Source organism: Lissotriton helveticus, chromosome 12 (genome assembly GCF_964261635.1).
Source record: "Lissotriton helveticus chromosome 12, aLisHel1.1, whole genome shotgun sequence".
Lineage (NCBI taxonomy): Eukaryota > Metazoa > Chordata > Amphibia > Caudata > Salamandridae > Lissotriton > Lissotriton helveticus.
In genome coordinates this window covers 98,433,429-98,452,722 of record NC_136073.1, presented here as the reverse complement: position 1 = coordinate 98,452,722, position 19,294 = coordinate 98,433,429, and the positions used below count along the sequence as shown (strand labels likewise).

The following is a 19,294-nucleotide window of genomic DNA, read 5'->3' as shown; positions in this document are numbered from 1 at the left end:
TTGAGGGTCAAGGCCTCGGTTTGTGTTTGAAAAGGGAAACCTTTTTGCAAATGAAATGCCACATTGAACGTTTTGCAAGGTCACTTTGAAAGTAATGGAATGGCACTAGGTATAGTGTCCTGGTGGTGTCAGGTATACGGATGTGTTAAATGTGACCTTATTGCCATCCTAATATCCTATTGTCGGAATAACCAGGTGTTAAGTTCCTTCCTAAAGATCAAAAGTTGTGGAGCACCCGGCAACTAAAACAGCAATGCATTTCAAGCCCTCGCCGCTACTTAAAAACTATTCAGCCAAATAGTCTGGGTTTGTTAACTCTACGGGCCTTTAAAACAAAACTTAACAAGATCTCAGTTGCCCAGTTGGAACATATTTCTGAAAATTAGTCTCTAAATATATTGCGGGCCTAGCCTGTGAAAAGCTCAAAAGACCTGTCATTTCACTTTAAAACTGATCCTTTGAGACATGGGAAGTCACTGCATTTTCCTCAGTGTTGCAAACGTGGACTCCTCATGAGGGAGTTGAAGAGCCAATTTGGCTGCCATATATGAAACGTTTTGTAATCTGCTAAAAACAAAGACATTTTGGAAAATTGCACAACTACCTGTTGTTGACATCTGTAATGTACAGGGATGGCTAGTAACATTAGAATGTTGGGGGGCGTGATAACAAAAAAAAAACTTACTGTGATGCTGCTGTGCTGCTCCTCCAAGTCTCTTCTCTCCAGGCAAGAAGCAGGTGGGTGGAAACAGGGATAGAAGTGGCATGGATGATCAGGAAAGAGAAGAAATTGACTTCCTGCCAAGTGCCAAATCCAACCAATCCTTTAGCTGCTCTCATGCTGTTGAGAGCATCTCCAGGATTGGTTGGAGCAGGCTCACCCACAGCTCATTTTGAAGCTGGGGCCTGTGTCTGCAATCCCTCTGCTGTTTTACAGTTCTGGGATTGCTGGCTCAAAATGTGCATGACAGATTAGCTGGCTGTATGCGGCCAGCCAATCTAACATGCACACAGAGAACCTGCAGATGTATCCTACAATCTGCAGGAATGTGCCCTGCCCAACAACACACTCATGCTGCACACAGCCAGATGGATAAAGTGGTAAAATGTGTTCACATGCTGCGCTTGTAGCAGGCGAGGCGACGCTCTTGTGCCTATTAAGAGGAACCGCAACTGGTAATGTAATATAGAACTCTCCTTAAATGTAAAAAAATTAACATGAGCAGCAGCCCATGATTTCAATGGAGGTTACTGAAATGCTCAATTGGAAGTATAACATTTCTTTTTTTGCCTAAACCCTATTATGACCTTCACTTTTGCAGCATGAAGGTAAAGAAATATTACAACATTAATGGGACCATGAGATATTGGTTGTCTGTTATTTTTCTTAATTGTCATATTATGTATTTTCTTATCATCCATCTGCACAGGAAGTGACATCCCTGGATTTTCCATTAGCCATCTCTACAGGAAGTGACATCACTGGATTCCTTCCAAAACTGCCTTCAATTAATGGAGGCTGCAATGTGGACATGCACAGCAGGTAAGACAATGCCACATCAAAAGTACACCAAAGGCCCAGCTCCCATTTCGCCTCACTACCCAACACTGATGTTCTTCTGTACCACCCTCACGCACCCAATAGACTCCACCCACACACCCAACATACTCAACAAATATGGCCACACGCCTGATGTTAACTACACCACATGCCTTCCTGTATTGCATACTATTGAACACTTGCCCCCTCACTAAATGTTTAATGCCACCAAAATGTGTACTCAGCTACACAACCACTCACCTTACCTGCTTTTCCTGACTGAAATCTAGCTATCTACCTTACCAGACCCCATCAAAGCCACCACAATCCCCTCCGGATACAAGATTGCAAGATTGGATAGGAGACACAGATCCAAAGGCAGAATAGCTATCATCTTCAAAAAATCTATTTATTGCTTCACCACCTCAGAAATTACCACCAGCAACGTGGAACACTTGACCTTTAAACTCCTCATGACCGCCAACTACACCCTGTGCACCAACCTCATCTACCATTCTCCTGTACCATGAATGCACCAACTTCAGCAGTATTGCTGACTTTGTCGCCCTCATGGTCCTAGACCCCAGCACCTTCATCATCCACTGTGACCTCAGTCAGTAAAATTGGGGCCCCCTCTCTCAAACCACTGATTACTGTAATAACGGCAAAAACACTACCAACACTACCAACTTTAACCTACGCCAGCGTTGCCTTCCAAGGAAAAGATGCAATTTTCCTAAATAACCTAACAACTAGTATTTTAAAAGCGTTTTTCAGCTCCCTCAAATGGATTGCCCTGCCCAATTGGGATTGGAATTCAATGAATGAAACAGTTGATAGGCTGTACTCAACAACTGAAGTGTGGTACCGTATAAAGCAAAATTTGGTGGGCTCTAAACTAAACGAGGCTTTGTAGCAAGAGAAAGGTCCTAACGTATCACATATGCGCTATTTGCACAATGCGCTTAAATATACTTGCACCTTAGATCTCTGGAACAAATATCTGTCTTATGTAACCTTTAAGTCCACACTTAATAAAGTCACAAAACGTAACTCACTCTTGCTTGACAAAAGTATTTTGAGCCACAGATCCCACGCCTGGACAGTTCTCAACAACTACAAGGTTCCTAAAACAACAGCTTACTTAGATCTAACATTTCCGGTCAACTTAAAAACACAGCTAATGGCTTTGCATTTCGGAAAATATCCTCCACTGGCAGATGCTTCAAAGTGGAAATATACAGCGGTAAAAAGATGTTGTCTATGTGAAAGTCCAAAAGAAGATCTTATCCACCTAATATGCATCTGTAAGAAGCGTCACCCAGCACGACTCACTTTACTAAGAAAAGCTTTTTTGGACAGAGGAATACGAACATTCCAGGCAGCTATTATCAAAGGGCTTGGTCCATCTGACCTTCAGATGAACTGTAAACTTGTTAAGTTCCTTCACATACATGAACAGGCAATAAAGTCAACACAGCAACGAGAGGGTCCACCTACAGAAGGACTATCGCCAGCAAAAATGATCATTTTTGAGCAACCATCCTGAGGACGATACCGCAAGGAGGGAGCAAGTGGACTGGACCACCCAGATGTAGAGACTACTATTATCAATCATAATGACTTGCTGCCTGTAATGAACTGATTAATTCTTGTCATCTGTTAATTGCCAGGTCACTTCTGCAATCCCTGTAGAAAAAAGTAGAGTACAGGCACTATTTCATTGAATCTTGGAGCGTTTTTATGGTTAACAGTTGATTTTAAATCTGTGATATATTTCTTGGTGTATCTGACAATCGAATGATTTTAAAACCTGCTTGATTCTTTTATCATGGCTGCTATAAACAGTATGGACAATTGTTCTGGTTTTAATTAACTAAACAACAGAAAATGTACACACTTTACACACTTTACACTGTGACCTCAACTACCACCTGGGGACCCCCGCGGCCCTAATACAACCAACCTCAAGTACCCGACCAACTTCAGACTCAAAGAGCAAATGGAAGGCCCCACACACACTGTTGGACACTTACTGGACCCCATCTTCACCAGCTTCAGCAACATCACTGTAGGCAAGCCCAGACAAATCAACCAGTCTTACCACACCCTCATCAACTTGAATATAACCATCCCAGATCTCCATAGAAACAACCATCACAAAATCTTTACAACAGGACTGAAACCAGATATCAAAAGTATCCTGGACATCCACACTACTATACCACCAACCTAGACAGAGCAACACCCTTCCCGAATTGATCTCCTGCTTCAAAGCCTGGATCACCACCTGCACAGAAAGCCTGGCTTCTCTCAAAGACAACAAAGTTAGAAGAACCAGACCGTAAGCAAACTGGTACGCCCAAGAGCTCAGGCTCACCAAACGCCACTGTGAGCAACTTGAATGCAAACAGAATTTTTTTCGACAATGACACAAACAAGAGTACATAGAAATCTGCCCTCATACTCATACCATCAGCAAATCAGAGCCACAAATGCTTCACACTCACTGACTAGCCATATCGAAAGCAGCACCAACAGTACCAAGAAAATCTTTTCCATTGTGAAAGATTTCACTCCGCTGCCAGCAAGCTCCATCAGCGTAACCCCTCTCAGGATTTTCCTCCCCAGCTGCTCCTATTCTTCAACAACAAGATCACCGGCATCTGCGAAAACATCAAGCCCCAATCTGACCCTTCCATCCTCTCAGCCCTCCTGTCCATCTCTATCAATACCCATAGGACCACCCTGACCACCTAACCAATCATCACCACTCGAGAAACCCCAATAACCATGCAGTACATATACTCCGGAGCACCCTAGGCCCCCTGCCCTCACCGTATCTGTATTAAAGGAATGGCCCCTCATCCAAATATTGAACAATGCACTCATCACTGCCACATATATGGACTCCTGGAACATGCCATAGTTCTCCTGCTCCTCAAGTAACCCTCTGCAGACTCAAAGACTCTAGCTAACTTCAGGCCTATATCACTGCTACCCTACTTAGCAGAAGTCAGGAAAAAAGATGACAAACAAGTACTAAGCAATCGATTTTAATGACAACCACCTTCTTGACACTACTCATTCTAGACTCCGGTCTATCCACAGTACAGAGACTTCCCTCATCGCTGCCACATATGACATCTGGATGATCATGGGCAGAGGTGACAGCAGGGCCCTCATCATACTGGATCTTTCCGCAACTTTTAATATGCCATCCTTGTCAATTGACAGCACAAAGCCTGCATCATGATTATGAACTTTGCTGGATTTGCTCTTTTCTGACAGCCAGTATCCTGTCGGTCTGCATAGCCACCTTCACATTGATCACATTAACTTCATCTGCTGAGTTCCACAAGGATCCTCACTCAGCTCTACTCTGTTCAATGACTATATGACACGCCTCACCAGCACTCTCAATGCCTATGGAATCAGCACCATATCCTATGCTAATGATACCCAACTCATGCTCTCCCTCTCTGCCCAGACCAAATTCTCCACCTGCATGATCAAAATCATCAGATGAATGAAATACAACTGCCCCAAGCACAACACAGACACATCAGAAGTAGTAATCTTCAGCAAAAACACCTTGCTCTGTGAATCCACCTGGTGGCCTGCCAAACTTTGACCCGTTTCCCTCCCGGCAATCCAAGCAAAGAACTGCAGAATAATAGACAACCAACTCACATGATCAGCCTAGCGAATGCAGTCTCCATCTTCTGGTCCCACACACTCAAAATGCTCAAGAAGGTCTTCAAATCTCCTCCCACTAACCATCGCAAAACCATCACCCAAGCTCTCATCACCACCAAATTCGACTAAAGTCACACAATTTATGCTGGAATCAATAATTAACTGAGCAGAAGACTCCAGGCCAGACAGAACTCTGTGGCTGGACTCACCCTCAACCTCCTGCCCCCCACTTGCATCACCCTACAACTCAAAGAGCTCCACCTGGCTCCCAATCCACAAACAACTGCATAAACTTCTTCACACCTACCATATACTTCCTCTCAGCCAGTCATGCTTACACGCACATTCTGCATAGGTGGAGAAGATCCGTCAGTCATGCCTTTCCCTACTTCACTGCCCTTGAACATCAGAGCCTCCTCTTACCTTTCTTGTGGAATTCAAGAATTGAAGACCTGGCTGCTCACCTAGCCCAGACTCTGGCTCAGACAATTCTGCTCCTGCTTCAATGCAAGGATACCCTACTGGGTGATTTGTGTACAATACATATATATGTGACAGAAACATAAAAAATAACATAACATAAACAATAACATAACATATTTGATTGATGGAGACAAATGTCCTAAATTCTTTCCTCTGGGCTCTGATAGAATTATGATTTTTCACCCATCATCATCTTGGGCCCGACACTTCTCATGTAAAAGGCACAACAAGCTCATTTATAACTCTTCCAATCAAGGTCTCTTGTTATTAGTCAAAAGGAGTAGTGCAACCTGCATGTTCAGTGTGGTACAGGCCTTACAGTCTCAGAAGAAACTGGCCTTGGCTGCAGGAACCCTGTGGAAACCTTCTAGTTCATAATTGTACTACATTATAGCCCTATTCAACAAGGCTTTTTCAGTTAGTAAGACTGTTTTACATCTGGAAATTAAAAGGTACATCACACACCTAACCCAGAAGTAGGAATCAACTCCCCACAAAAAATGTGTTGGGAATTTGGCACTATGCATCTCATTACAGACAGTTCCAGGGATTCTTTTGACATACGAGGGTGATATTGTTGGTGATCAGATTGAGACACTTTCATACCTGTGGGAGCCGGTAAAGGGTCAAGACTCGTGACATAGCGATTGAACATGATGACCCCGCATCTCCAACTATGCCTGCTAGGACATTATTCATTAGACATCTATAGTTTGGTGCAAGCTTCCCCATACCCGTCAGCACCCAGAAGGTTCCCTCCAGGGCCCGCTGTCGGATCAAGCAAGAGTCGTAGATGCGGAATCCCAGCGTGACATTGGGCAAAATGTCAGGGTTCCTGTTGATCTCCTCAATGGCAAACACCATTGCCTGAAGCCACTGGTAATTGAGTAAGCCAAGCCTGAAAAGTAATAGGAAGCTACATTTATGAGTAAGTACAAGCCATTTCAGTATAAATCACTTTAATGCCAGAACAAATATTGATACATACCTGAACCAGGAAACAATTAGCAATGCGCCTCAATTTCCGAGGAATGTAACATCAAGATTTCAGATGATGCCGGATTTCAAAGAGATGCTGAGTCTTCAGCACAAATACTGATGCTTCCAAACAGCAGCTCAAATTTATGAGGTGAACAAGCTAGGCTTCTAGCAAGTAGAGCCCCCCACCCAGTGGTTAATTTGTAAAATACATAAGTGCCAGGCCCTGGTAAGGAGGCCACCTCAGCTTTCACAGCTCTTTAACACTCTTGACGCTGGAAATTACAGTATCAACACAGCTAACTGGGAACACCCCTAACATTTTGATTGGCCCCAAACAACAATAGGGTGTCGTGTATTTCTATAGGTTCTGAATCGATCCCCCTATTCCTGGCCCTATTCTGGTTAAACTAACTAGCTAGTCAACTAACAGTCAGCCCATGAGGCAAGAAATCCCCCATGATGCAGATATCGTTATCTGACGCAGTCACACTACGGCACAGGAACGTGTTATCTGATTAGGTCATAACGCTTGAGATCTAATTAGACAAGCGATATTCCTCCAGCCCCTGATAAGGCATACGACGTTCTCATAACAAATCAAACCTATGACAACCTGGATAATCCGTGCGGCCATTGTTTTGATTTCACAGAGAACTTTTGCAAAAGAATGTGCTAACGAGCAAGTCGTATGACATCTTTATTGACGTACCTATGTCCATCCTTACGTCAATCCCGGCACCTTTAAGGTATAAATATTGCCGACCTTGCCCTATGCAAACACACGCGTGGTGACAAGACGGAGCAGCCATACTTGCCGAAGCAGAGAGCAGAAGCAGACCCCGCAGGCAGCAGCCCCGCCTTCCTGACGCGCTGAGAGACGCGCTGCTATCTCAAGCCGAGAGACCCAGCACCGGCGCTTCTGGGCAGCCCTCGCAGGCAGCCTGGAATATCGAGAGCAGAGAAAGAGATACCATTCCTCATTCATCCTAAATTCCAGGTACAGAACTGAATAACCCCTCCTAGAGAATTCTTTAGTTATTCACTTGGCAAAAAACAAACTTAACTTAAACTGTAACTTTCTATTCCCGCCCACGCATTAGACTTAGGTCAGGTACACGGGGTAGGCGTATTTAGAAACACCAGTTGAGAGCGTTTAGTCAAATGTATATGTATATGTAAATATATTTTAATCATTTTAAACATCATATGGCTCAGAAACCATATCAATGTTTTCACAGTATTATTTTGTACTATTGCTTTTAACGTATGCACTTTACTTAACTATAAGTATCGCAATAATATCGATCCATTTCTCTTGTACGAGAAAAGAGACTGATCAATAAATAACATCTTTTATTGAACACGCCCGTCTCTTCCTTTTCTCTACATTCTGATGAGACTAAGAATGCACGTACTGACTGAGTAAAATAATTGCCTTGTGCTCACACGACTCTGGAGATTGACTCTTGATTAGGGGAGAGCAAAGTTGTCATGTTCTATGGTTGTCAGAAACTAAATCCCTTCTTGTCTAATCAGGGGAGTTAATCCTTCCTTGAACATTCGAGAAAGTTTCTAGCGAACTCTGAGCTTAGCTGGCAAACCCAAAAATTAAGTCTAGTTTCGACAGTAGTAGACCTAGTTAACGTCTGGCCTAGGCCTTTACTGCTGTAGGTACTATTCCAATGCGCAGAGCCTATTGGGAAAATAGGAGCTACACTACATGGCGCCCAACGTGTTTGGAAAGGGCGATAAAACTAACGTAAGACATTTAGAGTAACTCAGTCGTGCTTTCTCACTCAGACCCCTTTTCCCAAATACTCCAAAGACGTCTGGAGTGGGTGAAAGGTTATAATATCCTCCAAAACCTCGCAGGAGGGAACTCCTATGTATGGTTTTTGGTCTAGTCAACGTTGAAGGATAAAACAGTTCCAGAATATTGTGCATCTAATCTCTGTTTCCATAAAGAAACCTGATCTGCAAACAAACATAATACCATCCTGTCTGTAAAATGGCAGACAGTGATGGAGAAAGAGAGGCAATCAGATTAGCCACTGAAATAGCAGATGTTGATGCTACCATGCAAGCGGCAGACCCGGATATAATACTCATCCAGGTCGCCAAAAGGAGATCTATAACCTTAAAACTTATAGAAAATGGACTGACACCTAGAGGTGGCACAGTCATATTCGTAATAGAGGCACACGAATATCGGCAGACAGAGGTATACTATACATGGATAAATTTTCCAGCAGCTAATGCTGTAACAAAGTACTTCCATTATTACAAAGTAGAGGAACCTCCTAATGAGTACACTCCTTTCGAGGAGGTGGAAGTACCACTCAAATTCCAAGAGCATTTGCTCTTATTTGATGGCGCCCTAAAACATAATAATCACATTACAAGGCTCGGTCCTTTAGGAAGACCAGGAGCAACGTGGCCGGTCTTAGCCGGATACACACCACATCCAGACATCGATGAGATGCCTGCCCCACAGCTGTTAATACAGCTGAAACAATTACTAAAAATTCACAGACAATTAGTTCAGTATGTAATGCGGACTTCAACAATTCAGCCAGCGATTAAACTTCCACAGCTGACCCCTCACCAGGGGAACACAAATAAAATTACACCACAGAACATCCAATCCTGCCTAGGTAAAGTTCCAGCTAAACGGGAACAAATACCATTCTGGTTGGCACAGAAAATAACCCAAATAGAGGCGGTGTTTCCTGACACCACCCCATTAGAAAAACACAGGATTCTGACTATATGTCTCCCAATGGGAATCGCACCACACATTGAGGACTGTGACACTTGGGGTACAGTCTTTGCTTCCATCTATACAAAAACACACGGTGTTCCATCCATTTCGGTAATACCAGATGTGCTTAAACAAATTCAAGATGAATACGGTCCAGAACCTGCTTTAACTCTTGGTATGAAATTACTGAAAGACTTCAAGCAGGTCTCGGCTATATTACTAGCCAACATAAAAGGTGAAGCAGCAAACGTGGCGATCCGCCAGAGGTTAAAAGAGACAGATATAGCAGACCAACCAGCTGAAATTGCCAGAATCATAGAAAAATCCTATGAAGAACTAGGCAGAGATAGTCTAGGTGGAATACCAGTAAAACCGCAACTGACTACTAGTCCAGAAAAAATATTTTTTAATAATAATAACTCACCAAAAAAGAACTGGGATGGAAACAAACAATCCAATCCTAAAGAAAAGAAATTCCAGTCCAGAGGAAGGTCTCCTAGGCGAAGGGAGAAATCTCCGAACCAGAGACACAGGTCACCTCAGAGTGACCCTTCTGGGAGTAGATACAACCTTAGAAATAGGGATAATATTAAAAAACCTGATAGATATCAAGACATTGATACACGTCCCTCTCAATCTTTTCAGACTTCCTCGCAGAAATCGGAAAGAAGAGGACGATCAGAAGAGCACGCCAAGTCCAAAGACAAGGAACCTGCTCAATTGAAAAAGAAATTACAATTTCCAAAAAAGAAGGTAGCCAGTATCAAGGTAGTTAACAATGCCGAGAATACTGAGGACACAACTGAAAAACGGAGAATGGGCTCAGACAATGCTAGACAGCGCAGCAGAGGTGAGCATAGCTCGCAAAGTCCTGATGAATCATCTGGAGACAGTGGACACGAATGAATACCTTCAAGTGGAAACTGCAGATACCAGAGTTAGCAAGCCCCACAAAATATACGAGATAACATTACGTATAGAGGGAGATAAGACTAGGAAAATAAGGGGACTATTTTGGGATAACCTATCCAAGGGTTATGACATCCTTCTAGCTGAAAAAGACTGGCCACCAGAGTTTGTCAGGGAGTGCCCTCATGGCGAAGAAGTAATTATGCCTGCCTTCTCGAATCAAATACCGATTCATAAAAAATACACACTTGCTAGAAAGTGGGCAGTGGCCTTAGCACCTGCTTTATATAAAAATCATGTAGGATGGGATGAGGAGTCTCCTCCTCACAAAATCCAGTTAAAATCACAACCAACTGCACAAAGGCAGTACCCAATTAAGCAAGAAGCTAAAAAACAAGTAAATGAAATACTAGATCAGCTAGAATACCAGGGGGTGATTGAAACTTGCACCTCACAAATGAACAATCCTTTGTTTCCGGTCGCCAAACCAGACAATTCATACCGTCTAGTTTTGGATTACCGACACCTTAACACATGTTGCAAAACTTTTGCAGTGCAAAACTCACACAGTGCTGCACTAATGAATAACATAGTGCGCAAAAAATACAAAACAACCTTGGACATCTCCAACGGATTCTTTTGTCAAAACATAGCACCAGAGAGCAGATATTTAACTGCATTCTCAGTAAATGGCACTCAAAAACAATTCTGTCGGTTAGCCCAGGGGTACAAGAACAGCCCGGGGGTATTCTCAGCGAGAGTAACAGAATTACTACAACAATATGATGATGAAGCATTATCTTATGTCGATGACATTTACTTAACAGATGATGACTTGGAGACTCACTTGAAAAGAGTGAACACCATAATACTTGGTTTCGCTGCAGAGGGTTACAAATTCAACTTCAAAAAGTCCAGAATTGCCCATCTGACGGTCCTATTCTTAGGATATGAATTATCAAGTGAAGGCAAAAGCCTGGCAGACAATTTCCTAGAGAAATGTGCCGTAATCCAAGCTCCTAAAACACTAAAAAACCTACAGTCAATTCTAGGCTTCCTAAATTTCGGAAGAACTTACATTGCAAATTACGCAGAAAGGGTAAAACCCCTTTATGATCTAATTAAACCAGACTTTAAAAGATCCAGTTGGACTCAAGCACACACAGAAATTTTGAGATCCTTACAAACAGACATGCTAATGAAAACAAAATTAGAAAGCCGTGATAATACACGCAACCTTGTGATCCGAGTCATCCCAGGGAGATGCGGATTCACATACCTAACCTCTAATGAGGGAGATAAGGTACCAATTGCATTCAAATCACACTTGTACACAAAAGCTGAACAGAGATTCAACAACAAAGGAAAAATTGTTCAAGCAGTTCAAACCGCAATAGCTAGAGAAAAAGACATAGCTGACGGTAGACATATCACAGTCAGAACAGCTGAATCAGCCTTCGAGGCACTAACAACACCGTGTAATTTACCAACAACAACATTGGATCCAGAATGGTTACAATGGGTAAATTCGATCACAAAGGACAAAGTATACTACTTCTTTGATCCAGAACTAGAAGAATTGGAAAATATAAAATATGAAAAAACGTATCCTCTGCCAATCGACATTCTGCCTCTACGACACTACGCCTGTGTAATTTATACAGACGGACATGCTCAACCCTCCGTTTGGGGAGAACATGCATACAATCCCACATGTGAGATTACAAAAGAAGTGTGGCGCGGAGGTAAACTAAGACCTCTATTAATAAAATCACACTCAGTAGAAACTAATTCAGAACTACAAACTGAAATATTAGCTTTGAAAATGGCGCTGGATAATGCGGATCGCGAATTCCCGACACTTATAGTGTCAGATTCATATTACTGCGTCAAATCATATAACAGCGATTTGCAGACCTGGATTCAGAACGGTTACAAAGATGACACAGATGCACCAATAAAACAGAGACTGCTCTGGGAACAGGTAGCTCTTTTGAAAAAAGAACTACCAAAGACTCACGTGACACACTCACTGAGTCATCAACGTGATGGCGTTCACGTTGTAGGGAATTCATTGGCTGAAACAGCCGCAGCGGCAGCCAGTAAACCGGCTCCCGTGGATCGAAAAAAGCGTACATTAAAATACATTGACGGCGAAACATTACTGGTAGTAAAAACGTCATCAAAAGGCGACTGCTCAGCGTTACCGATCAACTATCCACTCAATTACACATACATCATAGATGCAAACTCCATTCCTTTTGCTCGAATCCCTGGAGTGGGGGATAGAGTGATTCCAAACATGGACAGGAGACACTTGTTAATCGCAGATGCACACATGGGCGAGGGTCACAGACACCTTAAATTAAAAGATTCTCTGGAAGAATTACAATCACGGTACTGGTGGCCAGGCATGAGCCTGCACTACACCATGTTTGTAAAAAACTGCCCAAACTGCAACAGAGATCGCAGTGGGGAGAGAAGCAGTTTAATACCTCGTCGTATCAAGGCAGATAATATTACCAGTAAAAAGAATGGCTTGCGATTAACATATACAGGCTAGTTCCCACTTATAATGTAGATCCACAGCACTCGGCTGACGTCCGGACTGTTATACAAGATTTGCGAGTCTAAATGGCATATACGCTAAGAGCATGCTACGTTCGACCATTTTTTTTTTTTTTCTTTTTCTCAGGCAATCCAGCCTGGGGGAGGGAAAGAATGGCCAAATGAGCACAGCCCAGCGGGAATCTTCTCACTTCCTTCCTGAGGGTATGGGATGGTGTAAAGAAAAAACCAAGGCAGAAAGCAATCTATAATAGAAAGGATATTAGGTTCGGGAGCTGGGTGGGTCAAACATCTAATAAGTGTCCAACGTAGTCTAAATAACTTGCCAAGAAATTCTCTGAAGGGATTCAGTCCGTACGAATTATTATTCGGAACTAGGATGTTGATCTCTGACCTTGATAGTCAGACTTCAGTGGTAACAGAAAAAACCTTTGATGTCAAAGACCGTTTGGCTATTTTGCAGGACTTAAACAAAACAAGATAAGACCTGAGCAACATACAGTTGAAACAACAGCCAACAACCACTGAAGAATCACCACCTGTCCCAGCAAGACCTGTCTGGATTCCAAAAGTCGGGGATCTAGTCAGGGAGAAGATCGCGGTAAAGAAGGAATTTGGGCCTTCTTACAGAAAAGCAGTTCCTGTCTTGTCTGTCAACGGGACAAGATCAGTTGTACTACCGCCACTTGCTGGAAAAAAGGAGAACCGAGTTGTATCCATCGACCTGGTAAAACCACAACATGTGGCCGATAACCAACGGTAGGCCAAGTGGACTCCCAATAAGTAGCAGAACACCAAGGTTTGCTACCAGTACAGAGGTTCTAACAAAGAGGCTCATCACATTCGAAACGCCTACAGAAGAACAACAAGGACTATGCAACAATGCAATAGAACTAAGACCTCTGAAAACCCAAATAAAGACATTTAGCAGAGACACACCAATCTATACAGAAGTACCAAGTGAAAATGCAAGAAACAAAAATCCTGAACCAATTGGAACAATTGACAGAACTGCATCTGGTTACTTCATCAACTTCGATGATTCCTCCGACGGTTTCAGCGAACAAAAGACACAGCCATCATCAAAATCCTTTAAAGACAAAGCGAAGGAACTTTTGAAACAACTAAAAGAAACATATCTGATTTCTCCATGGATTGAATTTTGGGTGGGTTTTGGTGCATTTATCCTCATACTTTGGCTCATCATGGTATTTACTTTGGGACGCTTCATTGAGGGAAAATATGCTAAAATGGACACAGCAAGTCAGAACATCAACTTGGTCCTCAAACCACACACATCTTCACACGTCGAGAAAAGAGAACTTTCTTCAGAACTTTCTTCAGCCAACTTCACAGCAATTCCGATACCTGGTGGGGTAGCCTGGGACAACACTGACTATGAAATTTATGGTCCGGTCGAGATCCTGAAATATCCACACCAAATTAAGATCTCTTTGAGTGACTTTGCAAAACCAAACTCATTTGCTGATGATTGGGACTTTGAAAGTATTAACAATATGATGTCTGACTTAGTAATGTCTGCTAAATTTACAAAACATGATTATTTGCAGGGTTCTACAAATTATGACAGCATGTACTGCTATAACCATTATGGTAACCATTTCTTGCATAAATCTGCACAACCTAGAAATGTTTTAAATTATAATCAATGGGAACATTGTGCTACACCTCCAAAAGGGAGCTCAAGAACCGTGTATGGCAAATATTCATATTTTTCAGGTTTTAACACAAGTAATGCTGAAACATTTTATTACAAATTGTCAAACAAGACAGGGACCAAAACGATGATAACCAACACAAAATTGATTTATTCTGATTCATTCTTTGAAAAAATGAATACTTTCGGATTCGATTATTGGGACAAAAATGTTGATTTGAAAAGTGTTTGGGGTACAAAAGAATGGCAAGTACAGGGTTTAGAAGCTTTGTTTAGAGCCTGCATGGTCCCAGAACAAATGATATTTTTAAATGACACCGTTCAACAAACCACCTGTCTTGGCCTAGCAAAAATCAAAGATTTAAATAACCTGTCTATTCCAAAGCCAACAATGTTTAGCAATAACTCTAAAACAGACGAAGAAATAGACATAAACCATATACTTAACCAAAACAGAACACATCCTGATTGGAAACAATGGTTGATCTGGCCCACAGATACAAATCACTGTCAAGATAGATTCCTGAATAAAACACAGGGTTTCAAAATGACCAGGCCAGACCCAAGATATCCCCAAAGACATCACCCAGGGATAATAACAACCTACAGTGTGGGCAAATTATGCCTTCAAGGGCTACAGACTTCCACACTGCCTGAAATTAAGCAACACCTAACTTTACTTACTGATGGTGCTGACTTGCGTGATTTCATAATGGGACCACGCAAACAGCGTCAAAAGCGTTTCATAGCAGCCTCTGTATATGCAGCATACAATGAGGCCTGGAAGGTTACTCAAATTGAGACAGCAGAGAGAATACGGGAAATTGACCGTATTAATTTGGAAAAATCACTTTCTGTAGTGGACAATGGGTTAATGACTCTGTCCTCCAGAATTTTTTCATTGGACAGCATTGTGTCTTCAGCAATCGATATACTATCGCAAGACTTACTGTTATTACAACATGGTCAGTCACAATTGCGTTCTATTGTACAGCTTGGCTGGACGTTACAAAATCTGCGTTCAGGCTATGTGCCTTGGCGTTTAATCAACACAACGTCACTATTCCAAATCTTTAACCTTACTGATAGACAAATCGGTATGGCGCAGAAGGGTGCTGATTATACAATCTTGAGCATTGAAAAACTTGAAAGATTACCAATGACAATGTCAGAACGACCTGTCAGTGAATGGATAATCCACGGAATAATAAATATTCCAATCTCAACCTTCAGGTTTCAATACTGCCAAAAATATATACAGGCTGGCATGTACGAGAAATTGGGAAAGGGGTACCTTAAAACAACTTGGAACCTGCCCTATTCACATGCATGTGTCAGTAATAAAGGACAGAAAGTGTTTCTTAGTGGCAACAATTGTGCTATGTCACTAAGCGGCACGCTTCTGTGTAACGGTATTAGTTTGCACGGAGCCTGTGAAGGGAATTCATACAACCTTTCATGTCACCAGCAAGGCGCGCCTGCAACTGAAATAGAACCATTCTTTCAAAGACTCTATAATGGGAGTTACATTCTTATTGTAGACCGCAGATGTTGCAGTCTCATGCCCGGGACTCCTTATCTAGTAACTACTACAGCGAAGGTCAAGTGCTGTGGACGTTCTTTATTCCCCAGCTCCTTTCCAGACAAGGAGGCGAGGGCATGGCCCGGTTTGAAAATTACTTCTATTCGAATAGACACTTTAAGCAGAATGAAAACAGTGCTTCTTCAGACGCCTACAAGGCTCACGTCATCAAAAGAAACGTATGATCTACAAGTCGCAAGGACGACTGCAGAGATACATACATTATTATCAACCAATTCCCCCGTACATTTCGCGGAAATCCTGAGCGAAATCTTAAATATTTCTGATACCACTGGGGTCTCAAAGGTATTTAAGACAGTATTTTCTATGGCATTAACACCATTCAAAGCCATACTGGGTATTTTTCCCGACTTCGTCCATTCGATTTTTGGCGGACTTCCCCTGATCCTGGGACTAATTGCAGGAATCCTATTCCTAGTCCTTATATTTCGTTATGGCAACCCATGTCACAGATCAAACTCTGACGACAATGGAAGAAACGATCCTAGCCATTGGATACCGGGACCGGATATCAAAAATCCTGGGACTCTCCCGGCTTAGAGACCTGAACATGACTTGGTTTCTATCTTTTCGACCAATGTGGCAAAGGTGTGTTTTACCTGTACTAAGGTGTCTGCTATGCGGAGAAGAATGCGTGTTAGACACCTGTCTGACGCTACAATCGGATGCACCGGTGGATGCAGATACATTGCTGGTCCCTACCAAGGTTCACGCACTGTGCTGCCCTCAAAGGCTGCCAATCCTGATGACGGCATTCCTGGAATCTTCACCACTGCGATTGAAGGGTAGTGAAGTTCAAGATGAAAGCAGCATCGAACAGGTACGACCTTCTGTCAGCAATGCGAATCAGAATGTCAATGCAGACAATCATGCGCACGAATGCATGGTTACCCCAATTTCCGACTTAGAGGAACTTTCCCATGAAGCTGTTGACAGTTTTTTCGAAAGCCTGAATGATATGATGTTCTCTCCGGAACAGAAATAGAGACTTTTGAGTAAACTCGCACACGGCGTTCCCTGAATTCGGCCTTCAACTTTAAAAATAAAGTCACATGAACAATTACAATCCAGTTCACGGACAGCAACTTTTTTCAGCAAGCCCCTAAAATATTTTTCTATATATTTTTTCCCGGGACACTGATCTTCTGCTTAAAGTAAGAAACTATTCCTAGAGAACTAAGATTTCTATTTTTAGATACTTTATATAGACTTTAGCTGCCCGCTGGTATGTTCACAAATATTTTATTATGTGATGAAATGGTTTCGACTTTTTTTCTGTATAGCTAGATTAAGAGCCATTTCATGTGTATTTCTCATATACCAACAAGCAATAATGCATAAAATGCGTGTTTACTTTTGCATTTAATTCATAGCTTAAGTGCATACAATATATATGACTGCAATTTTCCAGTATATTTGAAAATTTCAAAATGCATTTATGTATTTTGGGGTGGTAAGGTATACACTATACTCTATAGTATGTTGTACTATGTTATACTATGCATAGATTAGTAGATATGACCATAGTTAGCGTGGAGTGGGTGTCGTGTATTTCTATAGGTTCTGAATCGATCCCCCTATTCCTGGCCCTATTCTGGTTAAACTAACTAGCTAGTCAACTAACAGTCAGCCCATGAGGCAAGAAATCCCCCATGATGCAGATATCGTTATCTGACGCAGTCACACTACGGCACAGGAACGTGTTATCTGATTAGGTCATAACGCTTGAGATCTAATTAGACAAGCGATATTCCTCCAGCCCCTGATAAGGCATACGACGTTCTCATAACAAATCAAACCTATGACAACCTGGATAATCCGTGCGGCCATTGTTTTGATTTCACAGAGAACTTTTGCAAAAGAATGTGCTAACGAGCAAGTCGTATGACATCTTTATTGACGTACCTATGTCCATCCTTACGTCAATCCCGGCACCTTTAAGGTATAAATATTGCCGACCTTGCCCTATGCAAACACACGCGTGGTGACAAGACGGAGCAGCCATACTTGCCGAAGCAGAGAGCAGAAGCAGACCCCGCAGGCAGCAGCCCCGCCTTCCTGACGCGCTGAGAGACGCGCTGCTATCTCAAGCCGAGAGACCCAGCACCGGCGCTTCTGGGCAGCCCTCGCAGGCAGCCTGGAATATCGAGAGCAGAGAAAGAGATACCATTCCTCATTCATCCTAAATTCCAGGTACAGAACTGAATAACCCCTCCTAGAGAATTCTTTAGTTATTCACTTGGCAAAAAACAAACTTAACTTAAACTGTAACTTTCTATTCCCGCCCACACATTAGACTTAGGTCAGGTACACGGGGTAGGCGTATTTAGAAACACCAGTTGAGAGCGTTTAGTCAAATGTATATGTATATGTAAATATATTTTAATCATTTTAAACATCATATGGCTCAGAAACCATATCAATGTTTTTACAGTATTATTTTGTACTATTGCTTTTAACGTATGCACTTTACTTAACTATAAGTATCGCAATAATATCGATCCATTTCTCTTGTACGAGAAAAGAGACTGATCAATAAATAACATCTTTTATTGAACACGCCCGTCTCTTCCTTTTCTCTACATTCTGATGAGACTAAGAATGCACGTACTGACTGAGTAAAATAATTGCCTTGTGCTCACACGACTCTGGAGATTGACTCTTGATTAGGGGAGAGCAAAGTTGTCATGTTCTATGGTTGTCAGAAACTAAATCCCTTCTTGTCTAATCAGGGGAGTTAATGCTTCCTTGAACATTCGAGAAAGTTTCTAGCGAACTCTGAGCTTAGCTGGCAAACCCAAAAATTAAGTCTAGTTTCGACAGTAGTAGACCTAGTTAACGTCTGGCCTAGGCCTTTACTGCTGTAGGTACTATTCCAATGCACAGAGCCTATTGGGAAAATAGGAGCTACACTACAAGGGTTGATATGCTTTGTCTTCCTCAGGGGTTTCAACCTCTCCCTCTATAGTGGAGGCTTGATCTTGATCAGAGCAATCTGATGCTTCGGTTCTATCAGGAACCTGTTTCTTAGGTATTGCTCAGTGGACATCTGCATATACAATATATATGCAT

The 19,294-nt window shown here is 42.2% G+C and overlaps 1 protein-coding gene across 1 annotated transcript in view; it reads right to left on the bottom strand.

The window, feature by feature from the left end:
• The window catches only part of LOC144797939 (vomeronasal type-2 receptor 26-like), a 96,862-nt gene that overhangs the window by 65,424 nt on the left and 12,144 nt on the right, over positions 1 to 19,294 (bottom strand). Inside the window, exon 2 of the mRNA XM_078668743.1 lies at positions 6,329 to 6,620. Coding sequence (XP_078524869.1) covers positions 6,329 to 6,620 — 292 coding nt within the window. The remainder of the gene's footprint in view (positions 1 to 6,328; positions 6,621 to 19,294) is intronic.